Source organism: Ornithorhynchus anatinus, chromosome 8 (genome assembly GCF_004115215.2).
Source record: "Ornithorhynchus anatinus isolate Pmale09 chromosome 8, mOrnAna1.pri.v4, whole genome shotgun sequence".
Taxonomy (NCBI): domain Eukaryota; kingdom Metazoa; phylum Chordata; class Mammalia; order Monotremata; family Ornithorhynchidae; genus Ornithorhynchus; species Ornithorhynchus anatinus.
Window position 1 is genome coordinate 46,890,267 of NC_041735.1, and position 14,229 is coordinate 46,904,495.

General features: G+C 46.0%; 1 protein-coding gene across 1 annotated transcript; it reads left to right on the forward strand.

The window, feature by feature from the left end:
• Positions 1-566: 566 nt before the first annotated feature.
• OXSM (3-oxoacyl-ACP synthase, mitochondrial) lies at positions 567-9,173 on the forward strand. The gene is made up of 3 exons (XM_029070011.2): positions 567-657; positions 4,787-5,792; positions 8,300-9,173. The coding sequence occupies exons 2-3, from the start codon at positions 4,813-4,815 to the stop codon at positions 8,700-8,702; spliced, it is 1,383 nt and encodes a 460-aa protein (XP_028925844.1). The 5' UTR covers positions 567-657; positions 4,787-4,812; the 3' UTR covers positions 8,703-9,173.
• The last annotated feature ends 5,056 nt before the right edge of the window (positions 9,174-14,229 follow it).

Consider the following 14,229-nt stretch of genomic DNA (forward strand, 5'->3'; position numbering starts at 1 on the left):
TCAATCAATACGATTGAATGAAGGACAAGGGGGGCTCATTGTGGGAAGGCCTCCTGGAGGAGGTGAGCTCTCAACAGGGCTTTGAAGAGGGGAAGAGAGTGGGGCGGAGGTGAGGAGGGAGGCTATTTCAGTCATTTGGAGCCATGCTATTATCTTTTTCTTTAGGGGCGCTATCCCCTTCGTCTTAGCTCAGTGCGCGCTCAATCAATACGATTGAATGAATGAATGACAAGGTGGGGGCTCAGTCTGGGAAGGCCTCCTGGAGGAGGCGAGCTCTCAGCAGGGCTTGGAAGAGGAGGGCCAGAGAGTGAGTGGGGCGGAGGTGAGGAGGGAGGCTATCTTCTTCATTTGGAGCCATGCCATTATCTTTTTCTTTAGGGGAGGGGGCTACCCTCCTTCTTCTTAGCTCAGTGAGCGTTCAATCAATACGAATGAATGAATGAATGAATGAATGAATGAATGAATGAATGAATGAATGAATGAATGAATGAATGGAGGAAGGCAGGAAGGCACCGCCCCTTCCCCGCGCATGCGCGACTCTTCGGGCCTCAGTCTCCGGAAGGCGTCCGGCGGTTGGAGGACGCGGCGCGCGACCGCTGCGGCGCTGACGTCACCACGTCGGGGCGTCATCGACGCGACGCGGGGGGGAAAGAGCAGGTACGGGGGGGCCGCCCCCTCCCCCCCTCCCCCCTCCCCCCTCCTCCCTCCTCGTCCCCCCTCCCCCCTCCTCCCTCCTCGTCCCCCCTCCCCCCCCTCAGGCCTTCCCCTGGCCCTCGCTTGGGCCCAGGCCGGGCCTGAGGCCTGAGGCCTCGCAGTAAATGGTTCATCCCGCTTGGGAAACCCCGACCTTTTCATTTTGGATTCATTCCGTCCTATTGACTGAGCGCTGCCTACGTGCAGAGCACTGTACTAAGCGCTTGGAAGCTCCAGCTCAGCCCCAGATAGAGCCCCTCCCTGCCCAATTTCAGGCTCGCAGTTTAAAGGGGGGGCGGGGGGCGGCAGGCCGACGGCAGAGCCAAACAGAACAAAACAAAGCAATAGTATTGATTGAGCGCTGACTGTGTACTGAACATTGTATCCCAGCTCTGCCACTTGTCAGCTGGGTGACTGTGGGCAGGTCACTTCACTTCTCTGGGCCTCAGTGACCTCATCTGTAAAATGGGGGTGAAGACTGTGAGCCCCACGTGGGACAACCTGATTCCCCTGTGTCTACCCCAGTGCTTAGAACAGTGCTCTGCACATAGTAAGCGCTTGACAAATACCAACATTATTATTATTAACAAATACCAACATTATTATTATTATTACTAAGCGCTTGGAATGTCCAATTGGGCAACAGATAGAGCCCCTCCCTGCCCAGTGACGGGCTCGCAGTCTAAAGGGGGGAGACTGATAGCAGAGCCAAACAGAACAAAACGAAAACAAGACAATATCATCAAGATAAATAGAATCAAGGGATGTACACCTCATTAACAAAATAAATAGGATAATGAATAATATATACAAATGAGCACAGGGCTGAGGGGAGAGGGAGGAGCAGAGGGTGGGAGGGAGCATGGTTCAGTGGAAAGAGCCTGGGCTTGGGAGTCAGAGGTCATGGGTTCGAATCCCAGCTCTGCCACTTGGCAGTTGGGTGACTGTGGGCTAGTCGCTTCACTTCTCTGGGCCTCAGTGACCTCATCTGTAAAATGGGGGTGAAGACTGTGAGCCCCACGTGGGACAACCTGATTCCCCTGTGTCTACCCCAGTGCTTAGAACAGTGCTCTGCACATAGTAAGCGCTTGACAAATACCAACATTATTATTATTAACAAATACCAACATTATTATTATTATTATTATTACTAAGCGCTTGGAATGTCCAATTGGGCAACAGATAGAGCCCCTCCCTGCCCAGTTACGGGCTCACAGTCTAGAGGGGGGAGACTGACAGCAGAGCCAAACAACAAAACGAAAACAAGACAATATCATCAAGATAAATAGAATCAAGGGATGTACACCTCATTAACAAAATAAATAGGATAATGAATAATATATACAAATGAGCACAGGGCTGAGGGGAGAGGGAGGAGCAGAGGGTGGGAGGGAGCATGGCTCAGTGGAAAGAGCCTGGGCTTGGGAGTCAGAGGTCATGGGTTCGAATCCCAGCTCTGCCACTTGGCAGTTGGGTGACTGTGGGCTAGTCGCTTCACTTCTCTGGGCCTCAGTGACCTCATCTGTAAAATGGGGATTAACTGTGAGCCTCACGTGGGACAACCTGATGACCCTGTATCTGCCCCAGCGCTCAAAACAGTGCTCTGCATGTAATAGGTGCTTAACAAATACCAACATTATTATTATTCAATAGTATTGATTGAGTGCTGACTATGTGCAGAGCACTGTACTAAGCGCCTGGAATGTCCAATTGGGCAACAGAGACCATCCCTGCCCAATGACAGGCTCGCAGTCTAAAGGGAGGAGGCCGACAGCAGAGCCAAACAAAACAGAACAAAGCAATAGTAATTATTGAGCGCTGATTATGTGCAGAGCACTGTACTAAGCGCTTGGAATGGACAATTGGGCAACAGAGATCCTCCCTGCCCAATGACGGGCTCGCAGTCTAAAGTGGGGAGCCCGACAGCAGAGCCAAAAGAGAACAAAACAAAAACAAGACAACATCATCAAGATAAATAACGTTGGTATTTGTTCAGCGCTTACTATGTGCGGAGCACTGTTCTAAGCGCTGGGGTAGATACAGGGTAATCAGGTTGTCCCACGTGAGGCTCACAGTCTTCATCCCCATTTTACAGATGAGGGAACTGAGAAATGAAGTGACTTCTTGCCCACGGTCACACAGCTAAGTGGCAGGGCTGGGATTCGAACCCATGACCTCTGACTCCCAAGCCCGGGCTCTTTCCACCGAGCCACGCTGCTAACCTAAAACAAAAGGTGCTCCAGGTGAGGCGCAAACTCACAAGGGGATGTACACTTCATTAACAAAATAAATAGGGCAATAAATAATATATACAAGTGGGTAGAGTCCTGAGGGGAAGGGGGAAGAGCAGAGGGTGGAGAAGAGGAGGAGCAGAGGGAAAGGGAGGGCTCAGTCTGGGAAGGCCTCCTGGAGGAGGTGAGCTGTCAGTAGAAGAGGGGAAGAGAGTGAGTTTGGCAGAGGTGAGGAGGGAGGGCGTTCCAGGTCAGCAGTCGGACATGGACCAGAGGTCGACGTCGGGACAGGCGTGAACGGGGGACGGTGAGGAGGTGGGCGGCAGAGGAGCGGAGCGTGCGGGGTGGGCAGGAGAAAGAGAGAAGGGAGGTGAGGTAGGAGGGGACAAGGTGATGGAGAGCTTTGAAGCCAAGAGTGAGGACTTTTTGTTTCATGCGAAGGTTGAGAGGCAACCACTGGGATTGCCAAAAACCGAAGGATTTTGGATCCTTTGCTGCAGCTCCTTTGGTCGTAGGAATTATTACCCCTTGGAACTGACTGGGAGCGGGGGGAAGGAGGAGGAGAGGCAGCAATACGGTCTACGAGGTCCCCTCCTTTGATCTTGCCTTTTAATAATAATAATGAAATAATAATAATAGCATTTGGTTGAAGACTTGGTAGCGTGGCTTAGTGGAAAGAGCATGGGCTTGGGAGTCAGAGGTCATGGGTTCGAATCCCAGCTCTGCCCCTTGTCAGCTGTGTGACTTGGGGCAAGTCATTTCACTCTCTGGGCCTCAGTTACCTCATCTGTAAGAAGGGGACTAAGACTGTGAGCCCCACGTGGGACAACTTGATAACCTTGTATCTGCCCCAGCGCTTAGAACAGTGCTTGGCACGTAGTAAGCCCTTAACAAACACCATCATTCCCCCATTTAGACTGTGAGCCCGTTATTGGGCAGGGATGGTCTCTATCTGTTGCCAAATTGTACATTCCAAGCACTTAATTCAGTGCTCTGCACATACTAAGCCCTCAATAAATACTATTGAATGAATGAATAAGCTACGCTAGTCTCCCCGGAGACGTGGGTTTGAATCCCACCGCTGCCAACCTAGTATTTTTCCCCCTTCTAGACTGTGAGCCTGTTGTTGGGCGGCGATGGTCGCTATCTGTTGCCGAATTGTACTTTTCAAGCGCTTAGTCCAGTGCTCTGCACACAGTAAGCTCTCAATAAATACCATTGACTGTTAAGCGCTTACTATGGGCCGAGCATTGCTGTAGGTGCTGGGATAGATGCAAGGTGAGCACAGGCTTGGGAGTCAGAGGTTGTGGGTTCTAATCCCAGCTCTGCCACTTATCAGCTGTGTGACTTTGGGCAAGCCATTTAACTTCTCTGTGCCTCAGTTACCTCATCTGTAAAATGGGGATTAAGACTGTGAGCCCCACGTGTGACAACCTGATGATGAGGATGATGATGGTATTTGTGTGACTCTGGGGAAGTCACACAGTTGACAAGTGGCGGAGCAGGGATTAGAACCCACGACCTCTGACTCCCGAGGCCGTGGTCTTCCACTTCTTTTACCTGCAACACGGAAAGATTTTAGCCAATACCTCTGACGGCTGTCTTCATTTGTATGTCTTTTGGTTGAACAAATCAGTAAAAAACCCCATTTGTCTTTGAAGATGTTTATAGTTAAAGGAAAACCAAACCATTTTCAGAAAGCCTGAATTAAGTGCCAAGCCTTCCTGAAACCCCAGCTGCATCGGGGGTAGTTGGTGTTTCAGAACCACGAAAAGCACCTTCCAAAGATTACACTTACAATAGCAATTTATTAAATCAGTGATCTACTTCATTTTTTTGTTGTTTTTTTTTATCTTTTACAGGAGTTCTGATAATCTAACTTGCCATCATGCTGCCTCAGTGTTTGCCAGGTGTATGGAAAATTCTAAGCCCTTCTCATAAACTCTTCAAACGACGTCAATGTTTAAAACTCAACCCAAGGTCTTTCAGCGTCGTACCTGTGTCCAGGCTCCGAAAGCGGGTGGTAATTACGGGCATTGGTTTAGTGACTCCTCTTGGTGTTGGGACCCAGTTAGTGTGGCACCACCTTATCCAGGGAGAAAGTGGTATTGCTTCCTTAGAGGGAGAGGAGTATAAAAATATTCCCTGCAAAGTTGCTGCTTTCGTGCCAAGAGGAAATGGTGAAGGCCAGTTCAGTGAAGAAAGCTTTTTGTCCAAGGCAGAAATCAAGGCCATGTCTTCTCCCACCAGCATGGCTATTGGAGCTGCCGAGATAGCGCTTAAAGACGCCGGCTGGTCTCCTCAGTCGGAAGCCGACCAAGTGACTACAGGGGTAGCAATTGGTATGGGAATGATTCCCCTTGAAGTTGTCTCTGAAACAGCCCGAATGTTTGAAGCAAAAGGCTACAACAGAGTCAGCCCATTCTTTGTTCCGAGGATTCTGGTTAATATGGCGGCCGGTCAGGTGAGCATTCGGTATAAACTCAAAGGACCCAATCATGCGGTATCAACTGCGTGTACCACAGGAGCCCATGCCGTGGGAGATTCATTTAGATTTATAGCCTACGGCGATGCTAAGATGATGGTGGCTGGGGGAACAGATGCCTGCATTAGTGCCTTGTCACTAGCCGGATTTGCCAGGGCTCGAGCGCTCAGCACTAACCCAGACCCGAAGGTGGCCTGTCGGCCATTCCATCCAAAGAGAGATGGATTTGTGATGGGAGAGGGTGCGGCTGTGCTGGTCCTAGAAGAATACGAGCACGCCGTACAAAGAGGGGCCAGGATTTACGCTGAAATCTTGGGGTATGGACTCTCTGGAGATGCCTGTCACATAACAGCTCCGGATCCTGAGGGAGATGGTGCTCTGAGGTAAATGTTGTCCAAATCCTGTCCGTCTCTTCCATGCTTTTTCTCTGATGGGCAAGGTGCTTCTCATTTGGGTTATTTTATGAGACCCTCTACCAGAATAAGTGAAACGGTTCCATAGTTGAGAAAACCTTTTAACTTTTATAGAAAGAGCGCTGAGGGAGGATGCGGTACATTGTTACTTAGATTTCTTTTACAAGGATGTGAAGAAAATGTGAAGAGTGGCTCATTTAAAATAGACCTCTCCCACCCGTGCAATGCAGTTTACAAAGGCCGTTCAGAACATTTGTTTGCACCCATAAGGTTTCCCTTGCCACTGTAAGTGTAGTTTTTAAGTTAGAACTATTCAGCAGATTTGTGAAAGACTAAGTCCCAGGGAATTGGGAAGTGGTTTTCAATTTAGAAAGACTAGAAACTGATACACTTTAGGGAAAACTAGGTAGTGGCCAAGCAGGTGAGTGGGTGAGGTGGGGTGGAAAAGGAGTTGAGTGAGATGACGTGGTCAGCGGAAGGGTTGTCGGCAACATCCACGTGAATATTAAAGATCTCAAACATCAATGTAGGGTTAAAGAAACAGAAGGAATGTGAGAAAAGTATGGAAAATGGTTCAGAAAGTTGGAGGAGGGGCTTGGGGGGTGTGTGTGGTAGATGTCTGTGACTAGTAACAGGAATGGTGGTTGAGGCAGGGATATCAAAAATTAAACGGCTTAAATCCATGAAGTCTATCCAGTTTTATAAGGTGGGGGCTGCATTCTCTCAAAACCCTGAATTGAAATAAACTTGGTTTATAATGCTCACCCACTATCTGATGGCTCATGCATTCATTCAGTCGTACTTATTGAGCGCTTACTGTGTGGAGAGCACTGTACTAAGCGCTTGGGAGAGTACAATATAGCAGTAAACAGACACATTCCTTGCCCACAACAGGCTTATAGTCTAGAGGGGGAGACAGACATTAGTATAAATTAATGAATTACAGATGTGCATAAGTGCTGTTGGGCTGGGAGGGAGGAATGAATAAAGGGAGCAAGTCAGGGTGACACAGAAGGGAGTGGGAGAAGAGGAAAGTGGGACTTAGTCAGGGAAGGCTTCTTAGAGGAGATGTACATTCAGTAAGACTTTGAAGGGCGGGGACAGTAATTGTCGGGGTTGGCAGTGAGAGATGAGATTGAGTTACAGTGAGAAGGTTAGCATTAGAGGAGAGAAGTATACAGGCTGGGTTGTAGTAGGAGAGAAGCAAGGTGAGGTAGGAGACGGGAAGGTGCACACCTGTTTTTCCCGACACCACTTTGTACTTTTAGCTAAATGGACATGCTTTGTCAAAGGACTTCCCACACTAAGCCCCCCCTTTTCCTCTGCTCCCTCTCCCCTCCCCATTGCCCCAAAATATTCCCTTTGCTCTACCATCCCTCCCTGCCCCACAACATTTGTGTATATATGTAAATATTTATAATTCCATTTATTTTCATTAATGATGTATATATATCTATTTCTTTATAATGATGCTACTGATGCCTGTATACTTGTTTTGATGCCTGTCTTCCCCCTTCTAGACTGTGAGCCCATTGTGGGCAGGGATTGTCTCTATTTGTTGCTGAATTGTACTTCCCAAGTGCTTAGTACAGTGCTCCGCACACAGTAAGCACTCAATAAATGCGATTGAATGAATGAATGAAAGAACATTTCCTAATCCTGCCATCAGTTTCTGGTGGAAACAAGTATACAGTCATCCGAGGTCTGATGCAGGAGTCCTTTCTCAGACAGAACAGCCGTCCAGAATAAAGGGGATGTGTCTAGTTAAGCACTGCAATTTCCAGCCTCTCGTGAGACTTGTAGCATCATAATAAATACATCTGAAAGAATCCCCTGTCTCTGCACAGAGAGGAAATCCAGCCCACATTTTAATCTCATAGGGCTTTGATAGTAGTAGATGGGATCGTTTTTAGTCTGTGTATGTACTGTGGATGTATGGTGATGATTATATAATCTTTCAGAAATGCCAGACAAACCTCAGCCCAGTCCCAAAGACATTGGGACTGAGAGCCCATATGAAGGGGTTGATTACTGGTTTTCTCAATGCCTCTCTCTCACACTCTTCTCACTTCCAGTCATGTTTCCCCTGGGGCAGTAGGTGCAACAGCAGAAAAGCAGCATGGCGGATGGAGCAAGAGCCTGGGAGTCAGAAGGACCTAGGTTCTAATCCCGGCTCTGCCACTTGGCTGCTGTGTGACCTTGGGCAAATCACTTCACTTCTCTGTGCCTCAGTTCCCTCATCTGTAAAATGGGGATTATTACTGTGAGCCTCTTGTGGGACATGGACCGTATCCAACCTTATTAGCTGGTAACTACACCAGAGCTTAGTACAGCGCCTGGCACTTAGTAAGCACTTAAATGCCATTAGAAAAGCAGGTGTATTATACGTTAGCCATATAGGTAGTCGAGCTGGAGACAGCTGAATTTCGTCTCATTAATGTATCACAGCGATGTTTTTTGTTTTCCCGTTTCATTAGATGTATGGCTGCTGCAATAAAAGATTCGGGAGTACATCCTGAAGATATATCCTACGTCAATGCCCACGCCACCTCCACCCCGTTAGGAGATGCTGCGGAAAACAAAGCCATCAAACAGGTTTTTAAAGACCACGCTCACACCCTCGCGGTGTCTTCAACCAAGGGAGCAACGGGACATCTGCTGGGGGCGGCAGGGGCAGTGGAGGCAGCTTTTACTGCCTTGGCCTGTTATCATGCAACCTTACCACCCACGCTAAACCTGGATTGTACAGAACCAGAATTTGATCTAAATTATGTACCCCTGGCTGCCCAAGAGTGGAAAATTGGAAAAAGACGCATTGCTCTTACCAACTCGTTTGGCTTCGGCGGCACTAATGCAACACTGTGTATTGCCAACGTGTAGTGTAATAGTGAGTGTAACTGAACATTGGATAATGGCAAAAAAAAAAGAACGATAAATTGGTTAAAAGGGGTGTATACGTAAATATATATACATATATATATATTTTACAGAACTGTAGCCCTTCCTCAGTTGTGTCATTTCGAACACCTACCGCTATCTTTCTGTTATTTATTATCACAATCATTGCTTCCTCTACCGAAGAGATTTTCAAACAAGAATTTAGGACCTTAAAGATGACGTTTCCCCTTCGACTGGGTGTCATCTGAGAGATGTCTGGTTTATTTAAAAATTAAACATTGTTTTTGGCTAATATTTCGAAAAAAGAGTTTATCCGGAAAGGATTGTTTTGGAAGATTACAGCATTTTATGAAACACGGGTCCGTCCCAACTTGAACAGAAAATAAGCCTGTTCCCAATATTTGAGCTTCTCCATTTGTATTCAGTCAAATACAAAAAAGCTTTATCCCTTTATGGCTTTGAGTCAACTGAAGTGATTCATTTTCCCCAAGAGATTTAATCAGTGTAAAAAATGGTTATCAATCAAGACAAAATGTGTTGTTTTACCCTATTACCCTATTGAGACTCAAGCATTAAACAAGGAACATGCACCATGTAAGTTCCTGCCACAGGGTTTGGCCCTATCGGGATGTAGGAGAGAATGTAGTTGGCGGAGGGTGAACAGGATGGGGAAAGAAAGGTTGAAGGGAGGTGCCTGGCGGAGACAGTGGGGAAACGACTGAGGACGGCTGAGGGATAGGAGTCGATGATTATGGTATTTAAGCGCTTACTATAAGTGTCAAACACTGGGGTCGATACAAGTTAATCATGTTGGAAACAATTCCTGCCTCACATGGGTCTCACAGTCTAAGTAGGAGGGAGAACAGGGATTGAGGCTCCATTTTACAGATGAGGAACCTGAGGCCCAGAGAAGTCAAGTGACTTACCCTGCAGATAATGTTTCTAGCCCCTGTGCCATGCCCATGACTCTCCCACCTCCAACATTCTAGGTCTTCCGGAGGCAGAGCTGTGACAAGTAGAAAGTGGGTAATGGGAATAGGACACTATTCCCTTGGTTCCCGATTTTCCAGCTAAGTGCTCCAGACTGCCTTGCTCCAGACAGCCTTTGAGCAAATCAGAGCTTTCAGAGATGTCAATCTAGACAGAAGCAATTTCAGTTATGCACACAGTCTTAGCCCAGAGTCCGAGCTCCCAACAATGCATGCAACCCGGAGACATGTACGACACTCTTTTCTCATGTACTCTAGGATTCAAAAACTCTGGCCTGAGGTTACTTCCATTTGCTGCAGGTAAGATGATTCCCTTCCTGTTCATCCCTTCCCTCCCCTGCCTGCCACAGTGGCCAGTAAGGATAGAATTAAAAACTAACATAAAAACGGAACCAGAAAGCACAGTTTGTCACATAGAGAGTTTCAGGGGGTGCTCGGGAGTGGAGGCAAAAGAGGGACTCTGGAAGAGGAAGGGAAGAATGGTACCATTCATTCATTCTGGCAGCACATGCTAAGTTTACAAAAAATTGTATTTGTTAAGCACTTACTATGTGCCAGGCACTGTACTAAGTGCTGGGGTGGATATAAGCAAATTGGGTTGGACACAGCCCTTTCCTAAACAGTTCCTGTCCCACTTGGGGCTCACAGTGTCAATCCCCAATTTATAGATGAGGTAACAGACACAGAGAAGTGAAGTGACTTACCCAAAGTCACACAGCAGAACCCATGACCACCTGACTCCCAGGCCCATGCTCTAGCCACCAAGCCATACTGCTTCTCTAGTGTGGGCACCATGGGGGATGGCACTGAGTTATTGGGTAACTGTTACGTTTGGGTTAGGGTTATGTATGGAACCTCTTCTTGTTTTGTCTTCCGTTTACGTTTTACTGATTTTGAGTGGATTTCTTTTTAGAGTTTCTGATAGAAAAATTTAATGATGTGATGTTATGCTTTGATTTCCTTTAACGCAGACTCAGTTTAGTGATGTTTAACATTATGTTGTATAGCACATAAAGGAATTTCATATTATTTTTCTAGTTCTGGAACAGATCCTAATTTATAACATCAATCAGTTGTATTGATTGAGCACTTACTGGGTGCAGAGCACTGTACTAAGCACTTGGGAGAGTATGATAGAACAAAGTTGGTAGATACGTTCCCTGCCCACAACGAACTTATAAGTTGTACATATAAGGTGTTTTCCCACATATGAATCCGTGGGAAAATGTATTTCATGATACAGCCCCATTCATTGAGTCATATTTTTTGAGCGCTTACTATGTGCAAAGCACTGCACTAAATGCTTGGGAGCGTACAATAAAACAATAAGCAGGCACTCCCTGCCCACAACAAGCTTACAGTCTAGTGATGAGCTCATCACCTTATGCTTGTCACTTTGGAGAGAGGCTGGAAACAGCTGAAACAGTACTATGAACGTACGTTTTGATGGTAGTGGTGATTATGAAAAGATACTTCTGAGCAGCTGTTCACAGTACAATATAAAGTAAAAATTCTTCAAAGTTTTAGAATTTTTTAAAGATGAACTGAGGCTTTTCTTATTTAAATGATTTTTAGGACAAAGTCAATATGCAAATAGTTTTGAGTCAGCAGTGGAAAAGTGAGAAACTTCAATGAAGAGTTATTTGAACTAATTGGCTACAATTCCAGCAAATATTCTTGTCGGAGTAATTTCCATTTCCATTTTTTGGAAGTGGTATTTCAGAGTTTCATGTTTTTAGAGCATTTCAGAGTTAAAAATCAACAACTTCCAATTATTTTTATTAGGTATTCTTCACAAAAACCCTTTGGGTAGTGCAGTATTGCTACATTTAAACCTTTTTTCCCCATTATTTGTGATCAGGGCAATACTTCTGCAACAAAAGTAATTATCATGAGTTAATTAAAATCGTCAAATGTTTTTCCTAATTGAGTTCCCCTTAACCACCACCCAACTTTATCTTGCAGAAGAAACTTGACTTCTTCCTCCTCTCCCTCTGTAAATGTTCTAAACAGCCAGACCCTGCCAATCTAACGAGACAGGTTGGCATGGACAGGGAGATTGGTGGGAGGTTAAAGGGAAAGTGTGAGCAGCCATTCTGTTCTTTCAGGTGTCCAGAGCTAAGGGAATGTACATGGAAAAATCCAATCGCTCAGCCACCCCCATTTCCTCCCATAGATCTTTGCCTGTCTCACTTCTATAGTCCCCACTGTCTTCTCCCTCCTACTCTTTTCTTCCTCCTCCTCCCTTTCATCATTCTGCTTTCCTCCTCTTTCCTCTTCTCCTTCCTCCTCCTCCTCCCTCGGTAACAGTGCTCCAGTGCTTAGAACAGTGTTCTGCACATAGTAAGCGCTTAACAAATACCAATGTTGTTATTATTTGTTTTGCTGTTCTCTCCTTTCCTTCACCCCCTCTCATATTCCTCCATTTCGCTTTCCCTCAAGTTTGGAGATTGATGGCTAAGTAACTAGGATTGTTATTTTTGAGTCATCTTACAGCTTGAGGGTGATGAGATTTCATCCATGATTTGCGGGAGAACGTCTTGTACCTCTGCACCCTTCGTCCGTGAAAAACCTAATAGTAGTAGGGTAACCCCTTGCCATTTAACAGCAGTGGCTTAGCAGAGAAAGACAGCAGGACCTGTGCTTGACTTGTTTTGGCGGCAGTAGTGAGGGCTTGGACCGAGACATCTACATTCTGTCGTCCAGGCCACCTGTAACCCAGCGACACACACTGTGGCACAACTGGTGAGGGAATGGGCTATGAGACCCCTAGGGCAGGGCAGCAGACACCGTGGTTACATCGCCCATTTGGAAAGCCATCACTTTGTAAAATGCCCAGAGTAGCTTATTAAGTAGGGGAGGGCCTTGAGAGAAGCATCATCGTCTAGCGGAAAGAACACAGGCCTGGGCATCAGGGGATCTGGGTTTGAATCCCAGATCTGCCACTTGCCTGCTGAGTGACCTAGGTGGAATCACAGAGTTTCTCTATGCCTCAGTTTCCTCATCTTTAAAATAGATCAGTGCCTGTTCTCTCTCCTCTTCAGGCTGTGAGCCCCAATGTGGGCAGGGACTACATCTGACCTGACTACCTTAAATCTTCCTCAACACTAATACAGTGTTTGAGACATAGTAAGGGCTTAACAAATACCATCCTTCTTATTTTTCTTTTTCATATTAGGTTAATAAGGGTTATGTAAGTGTGATGCCCAGAGTACTGTAGTGAGAGTAATGTTAGCTACTTTCTTGCAAAAACAGGGGAAAAGCAACAAGAAACAAAAGAAAGAACAGGAGCAACCTACATCAAAGGAAAACAGGGCTGTGTCCTTTTTCATTCGTTTCTGTTTAACACCTAGTCTTCATTGGAGAAGCAGCATGGCTTAGTGGCAAGATCACAGGTTGGGGAGTCAGAGGTTTCGGTTCTAATTCCAGCTCCCCCACTTATCAGCTGTGTGACTTTGGACAAGCCGCTTAACTTCTCTGTGCCTGAGATCCCTCATCTGTAAAATGGAGATTAAGACTGTGAGCCCCACTTGGGACAATCTGATGACCTTGCATCTACCCCAGCGCTTAGAACAGTGCTTGGCACATAGTAAGTACTTAACGAATACCATCGTCATTATTATTTATTCTACACTGAGGCCCAGAGAGCTTTTGGCCCCAGGCTGGGCTCCTCCCGGACATCTCGTCACTGCAGGCCCCCATGCTGAGGGAAAGACATGAATTCCACAACTTCTCTCAGCCTCTCCTCTCTAGCTTGCACACTGGGGGTGAGAAGAAATGGGGTTGCTAATTGAATTGGGATGATGGGAACCCCGACTGGAAAAGAACAAATACAAATGCAGAACCCAAGCAAAATACACAGATTCCAATCAGCAAAGATCCATTCCAACTTGGTTAACGTTGGCAATCAATTTTAGTGAGGTAGAAGATCTATTTTCTATCAGGAGTCAGGGAACACTAAAGGAATTTGTCAATAACCATTGTTTGGAATTTCAGTTGCTCTGGCAAGGAGGCACAATCATTTTCCTATGACAGCTAATATGCAGGGAAACCAGCCTGTGATATAGAACTATTGTGGCCCAAGATTTCTGGGGAAATGTGATAACAGCATGGAAGTCAAATAAAACAAGAGGAGGATTGGAACAGACATATTTGTTTAAAATGGCACCAAAATGTAATATGAGAACTGGAAGGAAAGAGATAAATATGATTCATAATCCTGATTTTTGTGATTATTTGAAACATTTTTTTGAGGATATGACTTCATTAACTGAATACCCAGAAGTTCACAGGAATAATTTATCGTTTCAACACTGGGCCAGTTTCTGAATTAAAGAAAATAGCACCTTCTAACAAGTTAACATATTTTTGCTGCTTGCCAGATTTCCATTATGAGGTCCAGTGTATGGTGGTTTGAGCTTTGCTCTCAAAATTTACTCTGGTCAATCAATCGATCATATTTATTGAGCACTTACTATGTGCAGAGCACCATACTAAGTGCTTGGGAAAGCACAGTACAG